The sequence below is a fragment of the Bos taurus genome, chromosome 5 (genome assembly GCF_002263795.3).
Source record: "Bos taurus isolate L1 Dominette 01449 registration number 42190680 breed Hereford chromosome 5, ARS-UCD2.0, whole genome shotgun sequence".
Taxonomy (NCBI): Eukaryota; Metazoa; Chordata; class Mammalia; order Artiodactyla; family Bovidae; genus Bos; species Bos taurus.
Genome location: NC_037332.1, coordinates 28,989,639 through 29,009,879, shown reverse-complemented (window position 1 = coordinate 29,009,879; position 20,241 = coordinate 28,989,639). Strand labels below are relative to the sequence as shown.

The 20,241-nt window shown below is 40.0% G+C and overlaps 1 protein-coding gene and 1 pseudogene across 2 annotated transcripts; one reads left to right on the top strand and one right to left on the bottom strand.

Moving 5' to 3' along the window:
- Nucleotides 1-2,046: 2,046 nt before the first annotated feature.
- On the top strand, nucleotides 2,047-13,865 carry TMT1A (thiol methyltransferase 1A). Of its 2 annotated transcripts, XM_059886695.1 has the most exons (3): nucleotides 2,047-2,138; nucleotides 2,688-3,305; nucleotides 12,523-13,865. In XM_059886695.1, exons 2-3 carry the CDS (start codon nucleotides 2,808-2,810, stop codon nucleotides 12,757-12,759), a joined length of 735 nt encoding a protein of 244 aa, XP_059742678.1. In that variant the 5' UTR covers nucleotides 2,047-2,138; nucleotides 2,688-2,807; the 3' UTR covers nucleotides 12,760-13,865.
- On the bottom strand, nucleotides 9,192-11,717 carry LOC132345262 (thymosin beta-10-like; annotated as a pseudogene).
- Nucleotides 13,866-20,241: the final 6,376 nt, after the last annotated feature.

The following is a 20,241-nucleotide window of genomic DNA, read 5'->3' as shown; positions in this document are numbered from 1 at the left end:
AAAAAGAACAGACTTTGACAAACCAGTATGCTTTACTCATGCAAATGTTCTCTTAAGCTACATTAATGAGACTGTATTTGCTTGGAAACCTGCCTCTCTTCAAAATACATGTCAATCATTTTATGGCCTGGGACATCTCACCTTGTGCCAATGTTATTTCAAAATGCATGTTGTGCGTGAGGGGCCTAGTACCAGTCTCTGAGCTTTGAGACATTTCCTTTCTCTAATTAGCAGACTGCTAGTAGCTATACAATGGCAACCCACTCCAGTACTCTTGCCTGGAAAATCCCATGGACAGAGGAGCTCGGTAGGCTGCAGTCCATGGGGTTGCTAAGGGTCAGACACGACTGAGTGACTTCACTTTCATGCATTGGAGAAGGAAATGGCAACCCCCTCCAGTGTTCTTGCCTGGAGAATCCCAGGGACGGAGGAGCCTGGTGGGCTGCCGTCTATGGTGTAACACAGAGCCACACACGACTGAAGTGACTTAGCAGCAGCAGCAGTAGCTATATAACATCTAGCTAAACACTAGTAGGGGGGCACTCTTTCTGCCCCCTTCTGATGTCTATGTCAGAAGCTTTCTCTGTCTCTTCTATACTTTAATAAAACTTTATTACAAGTTTTCAAGCAATCAAGCCTTGTCACTGGCCCCAGATTGAACTCCTCTCCTAGAGAGGCCAAGAATCCCATCATTTTTCATGGCTCAGCAACAACCTTTCAGGGGCTTAGATGCTATGCAGCATGTGGGATCTTAGTTTCCCAACCAGGGATCGAACCTGAGTCCCCTGCATTGCAAGGAGGGTTCTTAACCACTGGACCACTGGAGAAGTCCCCATAGTAGCTTCATTTGTAATAAGCTACTGTAATAAGCTATGAAAACTGTTAACAACTCAAATATCCATCAAATTCAGGAGAGTAGATAAACAAACTGTTATAGATCCATACAATAGAATACTACTCAGTGGAAAATCAATGGATACATACAACAGTATGAATGACTCTTAATTATGCTGGATGAAAGAAATCAGACAATAAAAGTAGATATTGTATGATTCCAATTAACATAAAATCATAGGATGTATGTGTATGGGCTTAGTCGCTCTGTCATGTCCAACTCTTTGTGACCCCATGGACTGTAGCCTGCCAAGACCTCTGTCCATGGAGATTCTCCAGGCAAGAATCCTGGAGTGGGTTGCCATCCTCCTCCAGGGGATCTTCCCAACCGAGGGATCAAACCCAGGTCTCCCACAATGCAGGCAGATTCTTTACCATCTGAACCACTAGGGAAACCCAAGAATACTGGAGTGGGTACTCTATCCTTTCTCCAGAGGATCATCCTGACCCAGGAATCAACCAGGAATTGAACTGGGGTCTTCTGCATTGCAGGCGGATTCTTGTAAGCCCAACTATAGGAAAGGCAAACTAACTCCAGTGACAGAAAATAGATCAGTGGTGGCCTGGGAATACGGAGGGCAGGAAAGAGGGATCACAAAGGGGCAAGAGGTATTTGGGAGGCAGGGAGTGTGACTGATATATTCATTACCTTGACTGAAGCAGTGATTTCATGTGTGTGTACATGTGCCAGAATTTAACCAAATGATACAGCTTAAATATGTGTAGTTTATTTTATGTTAATTCTACCTCAAGAAAGCTGTTAAGATGGAGCACATATTTATAAAATACGTATTGGGTATAACATATAATGAAACAAAACACTCCCTGTGTCCATCACATGGTTTTAAAAAGTAAACATTACCATTATTTTTGAGCATTTCTATGTTTCCTGAACACCCTAAGGCCCAGGTTTCTGAAAATATTTTCTTAACACTTTAAGTTCCCAAAAGTGAATATTCTGGGGACTATTTTTATGTAAGTTAATTCAGTCGTGTCCGACTCTGTGCGACCCCATAGACAGCAGCCCACCAGGCTCCCCCATCCCTGGGATTCTCCAGGCAAGAACACTGGAGTGGGTTGCCATTTCCTTCTCCAATGCATGAAAGTGAAAAGTGAAAGCGAAAGTGAAGTCGCTCAGTCGTGTCTGACTCTTAGCGACCCCACAGACTGCAGCCTACCAGGCTCCTCCATCCATGGGATTTTCCAGGCAAAAGTACTGGAGTGGGGTGCCATTGCCTTCTCTGGTAAGTTAATTCAGTAATGTAGTAATTTGGCACAGTTTGAAGGTGAAACTTGCCCTTTAAAAATGGGCAGCCCAAAACAGTGACTTAAAAATAATCCCACTGTGCAGTTATGAACATCTAAGAACCTCTGCCTAGAATGCAAAAGGGAAAACTCTTGCTGTGACCAGACAGGCATGTGCTTTCACTTCTTTTTTAAAAAAAAAATGAGGCAGAGGTGGGAAGGATGGAACAGAAGTAGGACGGGGCACAGAGTAATAAATCGGGTTTACCAACGGCCTTCTGGTGTGTTTTAACCAGGCTCCACCCACAGATTGTTTTCTTAGGAGACTGGAGAACAGAAGCTGTGAGTACACTCTGCATTTAAAACTGCAGCAGTAGTCTCCAAGCAGGAATAAGGGGCTGTAATCAGCTTTCCTTCTAAGGAAAAGCTGGGAACCTTCTCATTTCACTTCATGAAAAATAAGCCATGAGGCAATTTCTGCCAAACATCTATTAACGGAATAAAATGGGTCTCTTGCCTGAGATCTGACTTCAGCTGTGTATTTCCAGCACAGCCAGTTCTTCTTTCCTCTGCAGCTGATTGGCTCTGGAGTGTGACCAGAAACCTACTTCCTGCAATTAAAGGAGTCAGCTCTTTGACTGCTGGCCTGTTTTCTTCTCTTCTGAGTGATGGCGCTCACCATTTTTATCCTCCGGCTGGCTGTCTGCATCCTGGCATTTCCCATGTACCTGCTGGACTTTCTGGGCTTGTGGAACTGGATATGCAAACAGTGGTTCCCCTACTTCCTGGCAAGGTTCACTGTGATGTACAATAAACAGATGGAGAGCAAAAAGCAGGAGCTCTTCAGCAACCTGCGGGAGTTCATGGGCCCCTCTGGGAAGCTCTCCTTGCTGGAGCTGGGCTGTGGCACGGGGGCCAACTTCAAGTTCTACCCCTCTGGATGCCAGGTGACCTGTGTTGATCCCAACCCCAACTTTGAGAAGTTCTTGATCAAGAGCATTGCCCAGAACCGACACCTGCAGTTTGAGCGCTTCATAGTGGCTGCCGGGGAGAACATGCACCAGGTGGCCTCAGGCTCCATGGATGTGGTGGTCTGCACCCTGGTGCTCTGCTCGGTGAAGAACCAGGAGCAGATCCTCCAGGAAGTGTGCCGAGTGCTGAGGCCGGTGAGTGCGGGCATGAGGAGGGCTGCTTAGTGGCAAGCACATCACCACGGGCAGTCCTCCCAATTTCAGTAGATCAAACACCCTAACATAAAAGTAAAGCTACTAGAAAAAATACTGTTGAATTTTTAAAAAATATTCGAGTGCAGAAGCTATGAAGGAAAAGATTGATAGTACATGAATAAAAAAAAAATGTTAGAACTCCTGCAGGGAAAAGGACCATAAATAAATTTGAAGTACAAAAATATTTTGTAAAAAATATTTACCAAGGACGATAATGAGTTAACTTCCTTCATAAAGGTGTTACAAATCAACAAGATCAACAGGATTCTTAAATTATTTTTAAAAAGAGGGAAAAAAAGCAAAGCACAGGAACAGAAATATAAATAAAAATAGCCAATATATGATTTAAATATCTAGTCTTGTAATTAAAGAACAAATTAAAGCATGATATTTTATAGTGGAATCTTGAAAATAAAACAAATGAATATAATAAAACAGAAATAAATTCATAGATATACAGAACAAACTAGTGGTTACCACCTGGGAGAGGGAAAAAGGGAGGAGCAAGAGTGGTATGGGATTAAGAGATACAAACTAGGATGTGTAAAATAAATAGGCAACAAGGATATATTCTACAGCACAGTGTAGTCATTATTTTGTAATAACTTTAAATGGAGTATAAACTATAAAAATTTTGAATCACTTTGTTGTACACCTGAAACTAATATTATAATCAACCATGCTGCTGCTGTTCCTGTTAAGTCGCTTCAGTCGTGTCTGACTCTGTGCAACCCCATACACGGCAGCCCACCAGGCTCCTCCGTCCCTGGGATTCTCCAGGCAAGAACACTGGAGTGGGTTGTCATTTCCTTCTCCATAATCAACCATACTTCAATTAAAAAGAAATTAAAGCAAGACCCTTTTTATCTATTATTCTGTCAGAGACTTTTAAGTTCAATATGGTATTGGGGTGGGTCTGGGGGTCTGGACACCCAACTGGAGGAACTGTCCTCTTTGGAGGGCAATTTAATAATATCAAATTTTCAAGTAAGAGTGTGGCCAGGCGGCTCGGATGGAGCAGGGTTTTCCTTGCCAGTGAATCGTGTAGAGTACACTGCCAGTCTCTTAAAAAAAAAAAAAAAAAAATTTTTTTTCAAGTAATTTACATCTTCATCCAACAGGAATTTATCCTATAGCTATTGTGCAAAAATACACAAAAACTCATTTAAAGGTAAAAATATTCATTACAGTATTTTTAATATAATAAATTGGAAATAACATCCATCAATGGGAAGTTGTTAAGTAAATTGTCACATAGTATAAAGGATTTCTTTGCAGCTGTTAAAACAAGAAATTTTTACCTATGTCAATGAAAAACATCCTCAAGAGACAGTGTTAATTTTAAAAGCAATGAAAACGGAATATTATGTAGAGTGCTAATCCATTTGTGTGGGGGATAGAATATACTTATATAAGTATTTATGTTAATGGGAATTATAAATATGTAACGATTAACAGTGGTTACCTTACTTAACACTTTAAGTTAATTGGGAAGGGAACTGGATGAGGGGAAAGAATTTCTTTTCATTTTATACCTCTCCGTACAGTTTGAAATTCTTTATACCTGTATGTAATTTTCACATATTACCTTTATTGTTTACTTAAAAGCTAGTTTTAAATAGAAGCTTGGTGTGCTGCAGTTCATGGGGTTGCAAAGAGTCAGACATGACTGAGAAACTGAACAACAATTCTAAACAAAGCTGAACATACATAAAATATGAGTATTTTAACATTTGAATTTACTCTTCTAGGGGGAAAAGATGGTCTGTAATCCCCAGTTTTATTTTCTCCCATCCAAGTACCAACCAGACCCAACCCTGCTTAGCTTCTGAGATCAGATGAGATGGCCGTGTTTAGGGTGATACCACCGGAGACCTCAGTTTTATTTTCTAACAGAGGAAGTTCCTCAGGAAGAAATGGACTTAAAGATAGTGTTTAGAGGCAATAATATACAGCTGTCCCTGAGAGTCACTCCCTACCCCCACCACAGATACCAAAATCTATACAAGCTCAAGTCCCTTACATAAAATGGTATAGAATCTGCATATAACCCACACATAACCTCCCACATACCTTAAATCATCTCTAGATTATTTTAATATCTAATACAAAGTAAATGCTACATAAATAGTTGCCAGCATGTGGGAAATTCAAGTTTGGCCTTTTTTGAACTTTCTGGATTTTTTCCTAATATTTTTTATCTGTTGATTGAAGCCAAGGATACTGAGGGCCGACTGTAATTCTGTGTTTGGCTCAAGAATAGGCCGACATCAAAACTGTAACTGAAAAAGGTCTGATTCTAACATTCAAATCCTGGGTTCATCTGTCCCAAGACTGGGCATTAACTGGGCACATTTAAGAGACATTTTGCTTATGTGTTACTAATCTCACAACGCCTCTGCAAAGCAAATAATGATCACCTCGGGTTTAAGCACTGAGAATGCTCTTAGGGGATCATATTCTTCCTTTAGCTCCTACAAAGCACCCACTCACTGCTGAATAGAACCAGAGGCTTTCCTGCATTGTCATTCACCCCATCACACAGTCCTTAACGCAGGGACTGTCTTCATGTTGGGCTGGGGAAACAGACCTAGGGAAGTTAAGAAACTTGCCCCACATTACGCAGTCAGCTGCTGCTGCTAAGTTATTTCAGTCGTGTCCGACTTTGTGCGACCCCATAGATGGCAGCCCACCAGGCTCCCCCATGCCTGGGATTCTCCAGGCACGAATACTGGAGTGGGTTGCCATTTCCTCCTCCAATCCATGAAACTAAAAAGTGAAAGTGAAGTTGCTCAGTCGTGTCCAACTCGTAGTGACCCTATGGACTGCAGCCTACCAGGCTCCTCCGTCCATGGGATTTTCCAGGCAAGAGTACTGGAGTGGGGTGCCATTGCCTTCTCCAACGCAGCCAGCAGATCTGACTTTAATGCACATATTCTTATCACTGCACCACAGTGTTTATCACTGGGGCTTTGTATTGCTTCAACTTCAACATTTCTACCATTTTTGCTGGCTATTCTTCCTCTGCCCATCCCTTAAACACTGGAGTTTCTATTTTGGCTCTAATTTTGCTTATATACACCCCCTGTGTAATCTCATGTACCACCAAAGTTTTCAATTACCACACACACAGATGGTTTCCAAATCTAAGTATCAAGCTCAGATCTCTCTTCTAATCCCAAATCTTCATGCCCAGTTGGCTACACAAGTCACCTGAAAGGGTAACAGGCTCTCTAGTCTAACCTGTGCAACCCAGAGGGCATCAGCAACCTCCTCAGACCTGGGTCTCCTCTTCTCTCCTGTCCTCTTCCATGGAAAAATTTTTTTCCATCAGGAAATTTCAAGTTTTCCATTCCTGAACACATGTCTCGTACTTGCCCACAGAGGGGCAAGTAGGGGGAACTCCCTCTCTAAACTCTGCCTGGACAGCTAAGACTAGGGAAGCTAGAAGAGGCTAAGGAGAATGGGTTTTGGAGGTACTCATTGGTCCCTTTCCTCCTTCTCGCCCCAGAGGTAGGTTAAGTAGAAAACTTCTGAAGACTCGTTAATAATGTGTACCCTCTACTGTGTCCAGACTTGATCTATATTTACAGGACTGTCCTAGATGAAACCAGCAGTTACTGCTATTTGACAGTTATTTACATACAGTATCCACTGATTGGGGAAAAAAATCGAATTACAAAATATTATCATGAATTCAGTAACACTTTTAGATGGCTCAGTATCTTTGTCTTTTTTTAAAAAATAATATTTTTTAGTTGAAAGATAACTGCTTATAGAATTTTGTTTTCTGTCAAATCTCAACATGAATCAGCAATAGGTATACATATGTCCACTTCCTCTTGAACCTCCCTCCCATCTCTCCCCCCATCCCACCTCTCCACATTGATACAGAGCCCCTATTTGAGTTTCCTGAGATATACAGCAAATTCCCATTGGCTATCTATTTTATATATGGTAATGTAAGTTTCCATATTACTCTCTCCATACAGCTCACCCTCTCCTCCCCTCTCCCCATGTCCATAAATTTGCTCTCTATATCTGTTTCTCCATTGCTGCCCTGCAAATAAATTCTTCAGTACCATCTTTCTAGATTCTGTATATATGTGTTAATATATGGTATTTCTCTTTCTGACTTACTTCACTCTAATAGGCTCTAGGTTCATCCACCTCATTAGAACTCACTCAAATGTGTTCCTCTTTATGGCTGAGTAATATTCCATTGTGTATATGTACCACAACTTCTTTATCCATTCATGTGTCGATGGACATCTAGGTTGCTTCCACATTCTAGCTATTGTAAATAGTGCTACAATGAACAATGGGGTACATGTGTCTTTTTCAGTTTTGGTTTCCTCAGGGTACATGCCTAGGAGTGGGATTACTGGGTCATATGGTGGTTTTATTCCTAGTTTCTTAATGACTCTCCATACTGTCTTCCATAGTGACTGTATCAACTTAAATTCCCACCAAAAATGCAAGAGGGTTCCCTTTTCTCCACACCTTCTCCAGCATTTATTGTTTGTAGACTTTTTGATGATGGTCATTCTGACTCATGTGAGGTGGTATCTCATTGTAGTTTTGATTTGCATTTTTCTAATAATGAGTGATGTTGAGCATCTTTTCATGTGTTTGTTAGCCATCTGTATGACTTCTTTGCAGAAATGTCTGTTTAGGTCTTTTTGCCACTTTTTGATTGGGTTGTTTGTTTTCTGGTACCGAGTTGTATGAGCTGCTTGTATATTTTGGAAATTAACCCTTGTTTCATTTGCTATTATTTTCTCCAATTCTGAGACCTGTCTGTTCACCTTGCTTATAGTTTCTTTGGTGTGCAAAAGTTTTTAAGTTTAACTAGGTCCCACTTGTTTACTTTTGTTTTTATTTCCATTACTCTAGGAGGTGGGTCACAGAGGATCTTGCTTTATGTCATCAAGTGTTCTCCCTATGTTTTCCTCCTAAGGGTTTTACAGTTTCTGGTCTTACATTTAGGTCTTTAATCCATTTTGAGTTTATCTTTGTTTATGGTGTTAGGAAGTGTCCTAATTTCATTCTTTTATGTGTAACTGTCCAGTTTTCCTAGCACCACTTACTGAAGAGGTGTCTTTGCCCCATTGGATATTCTTGCCTCTTCTGTCAAAAATAAGGTATCCATATTGCATGGGCTTATTTCTGGGTTTTCTATCTTGTTCCATTGGTCTGTATTTCTGTTTTTGTGCCAGTACCATACTGTCTTGATGACTGTAGCTTTGTAGTATAATCTGAAGTCAGGAAGGTTGATTCCTCCAGCTCCATTCTCCTTTCTCAAGACTGATTTGGCTATTTAGGGTCTTTTGTGTTTCCATATGAATTGTGAAATTTTTAGTTCTAGTTCTGTGACAAATGCCATTGGTAATTTGATAGGGATTACACTGAATTTGTAGATTGCATTTGGTAGTATAGTCATTTTCACAATATGGAGTCTTCCTACCCAGGAACATGGAATATCTCTCCATCTGTTTAAGTTGTCTTTGATTTCTTTCATCAGTGTCTTATAATTTTCTGTATACAGTTATTTTGTCTCCTTAGGTAGGTTTATTCCTAGATATTTTATTCTTTTTGTTGCAATGGTGAATGGGACTGATTCCTTAATTTCTCTTTCTGATTTTTCATTGTTTGTATACAGGAATGCAAGTGACTCCTGTGTATTGATTTTGTCTCCTGCAACTTTGCTAAATTCACTGATTAGCTCTAGTAATTTTCTAATAATATCTTTAGGGTTTTCTATGTATAGTATCATGTCATCTGCAAACAGGGAGCACTCTCCTTTTCTGATCTGGATTCCTTTTATTTCTTTTTCTTCTCTGATTGCTGTAATTAGGACTTCCAAAATTATGTTGAATAATGGTGGTGAGAGTGGATACCTTTGTCTTCTTCCTGATCTTTGGGTGAATGCTTTCAGTTTTTCACCACTCTGAGAATAATGTTTGCTGTGGGCTTATCATATATGGCCTTTACCATGTTGAGGTAGGTTCCTTCCATGCCCATTTTTTTAACAGTTTAAATCATAAATGGGTGCTGAATTTTGTCAAAGGCTTTTTCTATTGAGGTTTCTACTGAGATTATCATATGGTTTTTATCTTTCAATTTGTTAATATGGTGTATCACATTGATTTGCATATATTGAAGAATCCTTGCATCCCTGGAATAAACCCAACTTGATCATGGTGTATGAGTTTTTTAATGTATTGGTGAATTCTGTTTGCTAAAATTTTGTTGAGGATTTTTGCATCTATGTTCATCAGTGATATCGGCCTGTAGTTTTCTTTTTTTGTGTTGTCTTTGTCTGGTTTTGGAATCAGGGTGATGGTGGCCTTGTAGAATGAGTTTGGAAGTGTTCCTTCCTCTGCAACTTTTTGAAAGAGTTTTAGAAGGATGGGTATTAGCTCCTCTCTAAACGTTTGACAGAATTCACCTGTGAAGCCATCTGCTCCCGGGTTTGCTTTTTGGCAAATTTTGATCAGTTTCGATTTCTGTGCTTGTAATTGGGTTGTTCATAATTTCTAATTCTTCCTGGTTCAGTCTTGGAAGATTGAACTTTTCTAAGAATTTGCCCATTTCTTCCAGATTATCCATTTTAGGTTATGCCATATAGTTGCTCAGAAGTCTCCTATAATCCTTTGTATTTCTGCATTGTCTGTTGTAACCTCTCCTTTTTCATTTCTTATTTTGTTGATTTGATTCTTCTCTCTTTTTTCTTGATGAGTCTGGCAAAAGGTTTGTCAATTTTGTTTATCTTCTCAGAGAACCAGCTTTTATTTTTATTAATCTTTACAATTGTTTCTTTCATTTCTTTTTCATTTATTTCTGCTCTGATCTTTATGATTTGTTTCCTTCTGCTAATTTGGGGGGTTTTTTTGTTCTTCTTTTTCCCAGTTGTTTTAGGTATAAAGTTAGGTTGTCTATTCAATGTTTTTGTTTCTTGAGGTAGGACTGTATTGCTATAAATTCCCCTCTTAGAACTGCTTTTGCTGCATCCCATAGGTTTTGAGTTGTATTTTCATTGTCATTTGTTTCTAGGAAATTTTTAATTTCTTTTTTGATTCCTTCAGTAACCTGTTCATAATTTAGACACATATTGTTTAATCTCACAGTGCAGCTTGTCACTTGTGTATATCTTGCAGGTGGACTTTCCTCCACCTCACGGACAGGGTCTCCAAGATGATGCGGTGGAGAATCCTCCAGGTTCACAGGAAATTTCACTTTGCTTGCTTCTCCTGCTCAATGATCTCTTTGGTGGAAAGGCTGTTCTTCTGCGTCTCAGTCTTCTTCAGCTTGGCCTTACCGAAGCTGTTGATTTCCCCATGTTGGGCTTGTCTGCCATTTTCTTAAAACAATCCAAGAAGTTCCACTTCAAGTCTCCTGTCCCAGTGCTCCCACTTGTGTCACTGACAAAGAGACACAGTGGTTTTTGTTTGTTTGTTTTTTTCAAAAACTTGTGCTTTTATTTTTTCCCTACTTTTTAAAATTAATCTTTATTAAAGTATAGTTGCTTTACAATGTTGCATTAGTTTCTACCATACAGCAAAGTGAATCCCTTTTGGACTTCCTTCCCATTCAGGTCACCACAGTGCATTAAGTAGAGTTCCCTGTGCTGTACAGTATGTTCTCATTTGTTAGATGATTAATTTTCTGAAATTAATCCTATCACTTTCATTCTATGATAATGGTACAAAAGTACAGGACATGGTTATTTAGCCTCAGACAGTGGTTGGTATGGTTTCAGACTCCCACAGGCTTGCAAAGTGGAGCCTAAGAAAAATTTTCAGAAGAATTTAAAGGTTTTTTTTTTTTTCTATTTTTAAATAAAAAGAGAAATTAAAAAATTGTAATTAAAAGGCAAACAAAAAATGGGGGAAACGTTTGTAGTGTATGTAGTTTATAATAAAAGCCCTTACTGCTGCTAAGTCACTTCAGTCGTGTCTGACTCTGTGCGACCCCATAGACGGCAGCCCACCAGGCTCCCCCGTCCCTGGGATTCTCCAGGCAGAACACTGGAGTGGGTTACCATTTCCTTCTCCAATGCATGAAAGTGAAAAGTGAAAGGGAAGTCGCTCAGTCGTATCCAACTCTTAGCGACCCCATGGACTGCAGCCCACCAGGCTCCTCCGTCCATGGGATTTTCCAGGCAAGAGTACTGGAGTGGGGTGCCATTGCCTTCTCCGAAAAGCCCTTACTAATCAGTAAAAAAAAAAAAAAAAAAAGCCAATAGCCTATTAGAAAACTGATAATGGACATTAACAGACAAATCAGAAAAACAGAAATCCAAACAGCCAGTATTAGTAGTCAAAGAGTTAGTCACTCAGTCATGTCAGACTCTTTAAGACCCCATGGACTGTACAGCCCACCAGGCTCTTCTGTCCATGTAATTCTCTAGGCAAGAATACTAGAGTGGATTGCCATTCCTTTCTACAGGGGATCTTTCCAACACATAACGTTTAGTAAAAGATGTCATAATTAAAAATACTAAAGATATGCATGTTATAAAAAATACCACATTACACATCAAATAGATTTTTAAAAATATAGATGAGCATTTATTGAAAATGGGCACTCACATCTATTGCTGGTATGAATACAAACTGGGGCAACTCTTCCAAAGGGCAGCTTGACAACCAGGCTTCTGAGGTGGCTCAGTGGTAAAGAATCCACCTGCCAATGCAGGAGATGCAAGAGACATGGGTTCAGTCCCTGGATTGGGAAGATCCCCTGGAGGAGGGCATGGCAACCCACTCGTATTCTTGTCTGAAGAATCCCATGGACAGAGGAGCCTGGTGGACTACAGTCCATGGTGTCACAGAGTTGGAAGTGACTGAGCACGCAAGCATGCATGTGACAGGCATTAAGAATAGGCCTTGAATGCTTTAAATTGCTTTAAATTTAGCTATCATTATGTATTACTTTTATGAACAGACAATATAGACTGGCAGCTCTGTATACAATCTGACAGAAAATGACACTATTAACCACAATGGTATCGTAGTAAGTTTGGATTTCTCCATGTCTTCTCGTGAAGTGGACCTCTGGGGCCACTGAAATCTGACATTTAAACATCTTATCGAATTGTTTGTCCCAAACTAAAATTCTTGGTGTGGTTTTCTTTCCTCCTTTTCTTTCTCAGGGAGGAGCTTTTTATTTCATGGAGCATGTAGCAGATAAGCCTTCCACCTGGAATTACTTCTGGCAACAGGTCCTGGATCCCGTCTGGTACCTACTGTTTGATGGATGCAACCTGACCAGAGAGAGCTGGAAGGCCCTGGAGAAGGCCCGCTTCTCCAAGCTGAAGCTGCAGCACTTACAGGCCCCTCTGTCCTGGGAGCTAGTGCGCCCTCACATCTATGGATATGCTGTGAAATAGTGGAAGCAGGGAGCTGAGACCCAAAGGGCTCAAATAATTTAAGGTTTTGGCTTCACACTTAAAATAGTAACTGGAAGATGGGAACTCCCTTTTTTGAGTAAATTTGCATTTCATCCCTCAAAGTTTATGTTATAACCTAGTTAGCCATTTTCTATCATCTCCCAAGAATCAAAAACAAAACAACTTTGAACTCTCTCTTGAAAGAAACAGTGGGCTTCCATAATTAAATTCCACCATTATCCTCAGATCTTATTTTATTCCAGAACTTCACAATTTGTCTTATTTAAATTATGACCCAACAGATTTTAATTTCACCATTTCTATGAGGCTGATGCTAATAAAAATTAAATCACACAGAAGAAGATTTTGAAAAGGGAGATGCAAAAGATCTTAATAATTCACAAACTGAATAAAGAAATACTAAGCACAGATTTTTTTTTTTTTTTTTTTTAAAGGAATCTGAATCTACTTGCTGTTCTTAGTATCAATGGGCTGGCTTTCAAAGTTAATGTACCAGGATGCCACACCTGATTCTGCCCAGCTCTGTTATGTTTTTTATTCCAGTATTCCACCAGAGTTTGTTCTCCTGCATTCCAGTCTTTAATTCTTACAAGGAAGATTGTACAATACACTTTAGTATATCCATAAAACTTCATGAAGCAAAGTTCTTGGGTTCACTTTGCCTATTATCTAGCATGTTCTTGGCTGAATGTTTTAAACTGTAAGCAAAGAAAATGCCCACTGTAATGAGGGAAACACTGAAAGCTTGGGTACACTTTGTAAGAGCCCCCTCAAAATAGGCAACCTGTGAGTCTGTAAAGAGGTAGACAAATATTGTTTGGATTATTCTGATCAAATTTCTACTCTGGTCCCAAGATGATTTCTTTGTTCCTTGTAACCACAGAAACCTTGGGAAATCATCACAAGTGCATTGAAAACAAGTTAATCAGTTAGAGGATTTAGAATTTTCAGCAAAAGTTTGTATGCATTTTAATAAATTTAGTATGTTTTCTGAGATGATTTTGCAAAAGGACTATTTTAAATATCAAATCAATAAATTCACATATAATTTAGGAATGGAAATAAAATGAATGATTTATATCTTTGCTGGCTTACTTTCATTTTTCTTAGCATCTCTGGGAGGGCTTTCCTTCATGGTGGAAAATTAAGCTATTTGAAAGTACAGATTTTTCCTTCTACAGCCAAATAACTAAATACAGCTAGCAGGTTTCAGAAAAAGCAATTTGGGAACTTTCCTGGTTGTCCAATGGTTAAGACTTGCACTTCAAATGACAGAGGATGCTGGTTCAGTCCCTGGTCAGGAAACTAAGATCACATATGCCATGTAGCATGGCCAAAAAGTAAAAATAAAAGGCAATTTTGGAAGGGTCTGAATGGGTTTTGAACAGTTCAAGTCCAAAAACTCCCTTTGTGAAATCCATAGAGCAGAAAGAAAGGAAGTTTACTGTTCTCTTGTGCATGAAAACAGTTAACAACTGTTAACACCTAATTAATTAGCTAAACACCTAATTAGTTAAACACCTAATCTCATTACGGTGAGGTTAGAACATGAGTCTACAGTCTCCTGAACTATGGAATGTGAATATCCCCCCACCAGGGTCTCCTAAAAGTAGGGATGTCTTTATTTGCCCAACTTACTACTGGTTAGGTCAGTCTAGGGATTGAGAAATCTGAAAAACCAAGGTTGATTTGCTGAAGTATTATTGGCTTGCTGGAAGGTGTGTAATACCAAAGTACAAAGTACTGGGCACATTCTTCTCAACTCCCTTTTGTTTAAACAGTGTAGCAAATATTATCCTTACTCTCTACGGGGAGGGGCGGGGGGGCGATAAATAAGTGAAGTTTCTCACATTCCACAAGGTACTCAGCTAGTCTTAGAGCCCTGATTCCTAAAACCACAATACCTGTTTTGACAAGCATCGCTGCTATACTACCTTCTCAGGTCCAGAAAACACACATTTATGATCATTCCAAGAACCTAAGGACATGGCTTAAGCCTATGCAAAATGGAAACAGATAAGAGGCAAAACATGTCAATGCTTTTTAGGTCCTGTGTTGGTTAGATTCCCTTGATTTCTGGTGACAGAACTCCCAACCCAAAAAGACTTAAGTGGAAAAGAACTCTGACTCAAATTAGTGAAAGGTTTAGGAACAGAGGGGCTTCCCTGGTGGCTCAGAGGGTAAAGCGTCTGCCTGCAATGTGGGAAACCTGGGTTCGATCCCTGGTTCAGTAAGAGCCCCTAGAGAAGGAAATGGCAACCCACTCCGGTACTCTTGCCTGGAAAATCCCATGGACGGAGAAGCCTGGTAGGCTTCATGGGGTCACAAAGAGTCAGACATGACTGAGCAACTTCACTTTCACTTTAGGAACAGAGAGCCCGAGGCACAGCCTGGGCAAGGCTCAGATAATGTTATCAGTGGCCAGACAGTGTCTAGGGCCACATCTGCCCTCTTCTCTCTTTCAGGTGGTAAAGTCTTTGGAAATAATGCCAGTCTTCATGCTTCCAGGACCCATGGCCAGTTGAAAAGATCAAGACAACTTTTTGAAACACTCCAGAGTTCTACATTTGAGTCTCAGTTGATTCTTCAATTGACAATACTAGGTCAGAAGTCCATCCCTGAGTCATTCATCCTATTTCAATGGGATGGGTCATGCTGATGGGCACAGCACTTCATCCCAGGGGCTGAGGACACCCAAACCATGGGGACTGAGACAAGGAGAGTTGTGTATCCTCCAAATGAAAGCAGGGCCTGTGATTAGGGAAAGCAGAAATGTATGGTGGGAAGGCACACTACAAATGGCCATTATAAATACATCTCTGCATTCTGATCAGACCCTCCTGTTTGTCTTTCTAAGCATAGTGCCATATTCAGAATACTGGCTTTTCCATGGGAAAATAGCATGCAATGAGAGAAATAAAAGAAAAAAAGGACACTGGCTTTGCCATCAAAATGACATGAATCAAGTTCTGGCTGCGGCATTCATTGACTATATGACCTGGGGCAAGTTACTTTGCTAGTGTCACTCTCGTCATCTGTTAATGGGGATAATCTACCTAAAGGGTAACTGTGAGGAGTTAATGAGGTGAGGTACTTAGTGCTTAATAAATGCTGAACTTCATTCAACATTTACTGCATGCCTACTGTGTACTCTGCTCTTGGTGCCTGGCTTAGAGCCCTGAATAAGCTAGACTTGTTCTCTGCCCTAGGGAGCATATACAGTTGTGATCAGTGCTCTCTCTGAGGAAGAAGTTCAGGAGAATGAAATCTGGCCCTCTCAGGGAGAGTATCAGAGGCTTCCTTGAGGAAGTGACATCTGAGCTGAATTTCAGAGGATGAATAGAGTCTTTCAGCATAATGGATCAGCTTGTGTCACAAACAAACAAACAAACAAAAGAAAAACAATATCTTCAAGGAACTGAAAGACAGTAGGCAGGGCTGGGAACCCGAAGGGCAGATTTTGGGATGGCTACTATTTCCATCAGCTTGTTCCTAATTTTGTTAAGACCCTGGGTCCATAAGCTCAACACTTATTTTAATGGATAACAACAAAAAAAACTTACTAAATTTTATTATATTTATATATTTATTATATCCTATTCCTAACTGTTCCAATAATCCAGCTGCTTCCCCTGAATTCCTACATATTTCACACTTGAATAGAAAGTGAGGAAAACATTACATAATAGTTCCTTTTGTACTCTTGACCCTAATATAAGCCTTTCTCTTTGGTATTGCTTTAGAAAACACAGAACTTAACATAACTGAAATTCAATTCTTATTTATCTGCTAAGGAGTTCACAGTGTAATGAATCATAGCAGACTAATGTCAACAAAAGCAAAAAATAAAGCAATTCAATAAGTGTCACTTTAAATACCTCAATATTTAAAACTAAAAGCATTCAGGTTACATAAAGAATAACCAGGATTCCCTGAACCATGGAATCACCACAGACCTGAGGCAAATGTCATATTAACTGAAGGCCCGGGAAATGAACATAAAGTGGCCAATGTTCCCCATTTCTAGTTCAGTTTTTAAAATAATAATAATACACAGATAATATATGACATTATTTTGTTTCTAAAGGAAACTATTTGGGAACCTACAGAGAATTACATGGGAACAAGGAAAATTACCACTCAGAATTTACCTTTTGTTTTTGGATGATTGGCGTATGGGATCTTAGCTCCTTGACCAGAGATCGAACTCACACCCCCTGCATTGGAAGTATAGTCTTAACCACTGGACCACCAGGGAAGTTCCCAGAATTCACCATTTTTAAAGATAAAAATCTCTCACATCCCACAGTGCAACCCAGGCTGCATCCTTCACGTATCTGAATCTTTCAATGTATCTGAAACTGATATCAACCTTCTCCTTGGAATGATTTGTTTATTCCATGACTCTAACAGCTAATAATAAAAATTTTCATTTATTACCCACCTTCTTTATACTAGGGAGTTTTACAGAATTATTTCATACAATACTCACAACTTTACCAGGCAGGTGTAAGTATCTGCACCCGACAAAGAAGAAAGCAGACCAGTGGATGTTCTGTCACTTCCAGGCCACCGAGTGAATGGCCATCCTGGTATTCCCACGTAGTTCAACTGACTCCAAAGCCCAGACTTCCTTACAATGCTGCCCTGCCTCTCCAGCTCTTCTGAATCCTAGTCTCTATAACCATTTGCCCCTTCCTCCACCAATTCTCTTGAATCATCCCTTAGGACTCATTTGGTCTGTGTTCAGTCCCTTGAGAGTTTCTTATAAACTTAGGTTGTGAACCACCATCTATGTGAAGAAGATTCCTAAACCTCACAATTGCCATGACTTTAATATTTCGGATTTACCACATCAAAAAATAATTCACTCTCTTCTTCCCTAAACAAACAACATTTTCCAGCTTCCTCAATATCTGTAATGATGTCCTAAGAAAGAGGTAAAGTGATGCCCTAGAAAGCATTTGCTGGCTGTTTCAAGACGCTGGATCTTTGAGAAATCTCTTAGCACTCATCAATAGCCACCAGTCTGTTCCTCCTTTCTTCTACATGCCCAATACAGTGTGTACTATATAGCAGGCACTCACTCTGAAGCCAATGGATTCATCATGAAGTCCTGCCTCTTCTTCAAATCTCTCAACTGGTCCCTTCTACTGCACTTGCACAGCAACCATCTTAGCCTCAGAATTAATGCCTGGATGACCACATGTATAGACTGAACGGAGATGGCTAGAGTGATAAACCATTTACGCTGGGACTTGGCCAGGTGTTACCTGATTCAAGGGTATGACAGAAGTAGCTCTAAGGCAAGGAGGGGATAATATATCTGGATACAGTAGTACAAAGACATTCCTTTTACAACCGACTTAACCTTCCTTTCCCTCTTTCACCCAATTCAACCCACAATAAAGCAGAAGTTCAGCAAACAACTTTCCTGGGGTACAAAGAAGTGGCTTCCTAAGGCAGGCACAGATATCTCACCCAAGTCCTGGTCTCTCATACCAGAAAATGCTTCAAACAGGTCTCCATGCCTCCACTCCTTCATCACCCCTTTCTGAGCATGAGCTCATAATTTCCAGAACAATTTAATTCGATCATTCCCACAACTCAAAATCACAAAGATATCTATTCAGCATTAAACTGAGTTTAAGCTGCTCAACTCTTTATTTAAGGCCTCTGTCAAATGACACCTCAATGTTTTTTCCCGCATTGTGGTCCAGTGAAAAAAAGCTTCCAGAATGTTTGTTTTTAAATATTTCTTTATTTTGGCTGTGCCAGGTGCAGGATCTTTAGTTGCAGTATGCGGGATCTAGTCACTTGCTGCTCAGTTTTGTTCAGTTCTCTGTGGCCCCATGGACTCTTGCCAGACTCCTCTGTCCATAGGATTTCCCAAGGGAGAATACCGGGGCAGGCTGCCATTTCCTACTCCGGGGGATCTTCCCGACCCAGTGACCGAACCCACATCGCTTGCATTTCCTGCATTGGCAGGCAGACTCTTTAACCCTATCGCCACCAGGGAAGCTCCCTCGTCCCCTGACCAGGGATCAAACTCCGGCCCCCTGCTTTGGAAGTGCAGAGTCTTAGCCACTGGACCACCAAGGAAGTCCCTGAAGTCAGAATATTTGAACAAATCTCATCACATTTTATTAATATTTTAGTCACTTAGCATAAGAGGGTAACAGTACCCACACGTCCTAGGATTTTTGTGAGGATGAAACAATATATAAGATGGTTAGTAAGAGCACTGGAACTGCTCCACATGGCCCCTCACTGTGGTCAAGACCCTGCCTCCCTAAGTATTTGTGAGAGGAATAAAGACTACTTTCCTATCAGAAAAGATCCTTCATTTCTATAAATGTCATCCTGGAATTCCAACTGACTTAATTATTTACACAGTATAATGTTTTCTGAAGAGTCCGTATTTTTAAAATCTTTCATAAAAATTTGGAAAAGCTCTCATTTTTGTACCTGACAATAAAAAATTGGCACCTGCATGAAATGTGTTTGCTTCAGCTGCTGAAAGTAACTTCTACAGGGAGTACTGTGGATACTTACAGGATTTTCTTAGTCCCTCCAATATTGGCTTCCATCTTACCTGTCAAGCTAAGCAGGTAGTATTAAGCTTATAAAAGAAACATCACTCCTTTCAAATTCTATCTCACTTCTCAGGTTATGGGAACAAATTATTAACTCTGATCCCAGAGGAAGAGCTTTTTGTTCCACTTTATTGTCCACCAAAGCTTAGGAACAAAGAAATCGAAAAACTTTCTTTCTAAAAAACCAAAGGCTTAAACAGTAAGATATACATTTATTTATAAACATAAATGATGCCATATACCAAACTGCATGCCAATGCATACCCCTCATCTGCCCCAATATTAAAAGTGGGAGGAAACACTGGAGAGAGCAGACACTATTAATAAATTGCTAACCTGTCAGCTACCTTTTTGCTATTGTGCTTCTATTTTCTTCCCTTCATATTCTGTAGGGCCCTTCTGAGTTAAATTTTATAAAGAAACATTTGCCTTCTGCTCATATAGCAACTACATGACAGGTATGTCTGAAAATATGAGAAACAGGTTATGATGGGGCTAATACCAATTCTTTATTTTTATAGGGTCCTAAGAGATTTCCTTGGGAGTCTGATGAAAGATACAGATCCTCTCCTTGGGAAAAAAATGCTCCTACAAATAAACTTACCATTTCTAGAGGAAAACAGACATACTAAACATCTATCGAACCACATCATCATTACCTCCAAAGTGCCACATATAAAATTTTACTCTAAAGTTTCATTCTTGAAACCCAGCCTTCCAGCCTTTTACCTCTCCCACCCATTTTTCAACTTAGAAACCTCGGATAAGTCTAATCTGTCTTGGTTACCAACCAAGATTGATTCCCTTTTCTAACCAGGCTGGACTGTAGTGTAAATCAATTCGTCACCACTCTCCCATTCATGCC

Bases quoted from the DNA above. Each gene is read 5' to 3' on its own strand.
- TMT1A (XM_059886695.1), top strand. From the start codon at position 2,808: ATGGCGCTCACCATTTTTATCCTCCGGCTGGCTGTCTGCATCCTGGCA. The intron at 3,306-12,522 runs GTGAGTGCGGGC...TTTCTTTCTCAG, and splicing joins TGTGCCGAGTGCTGAGGCCG to GGAGGAGCTTTTTATTTCAT.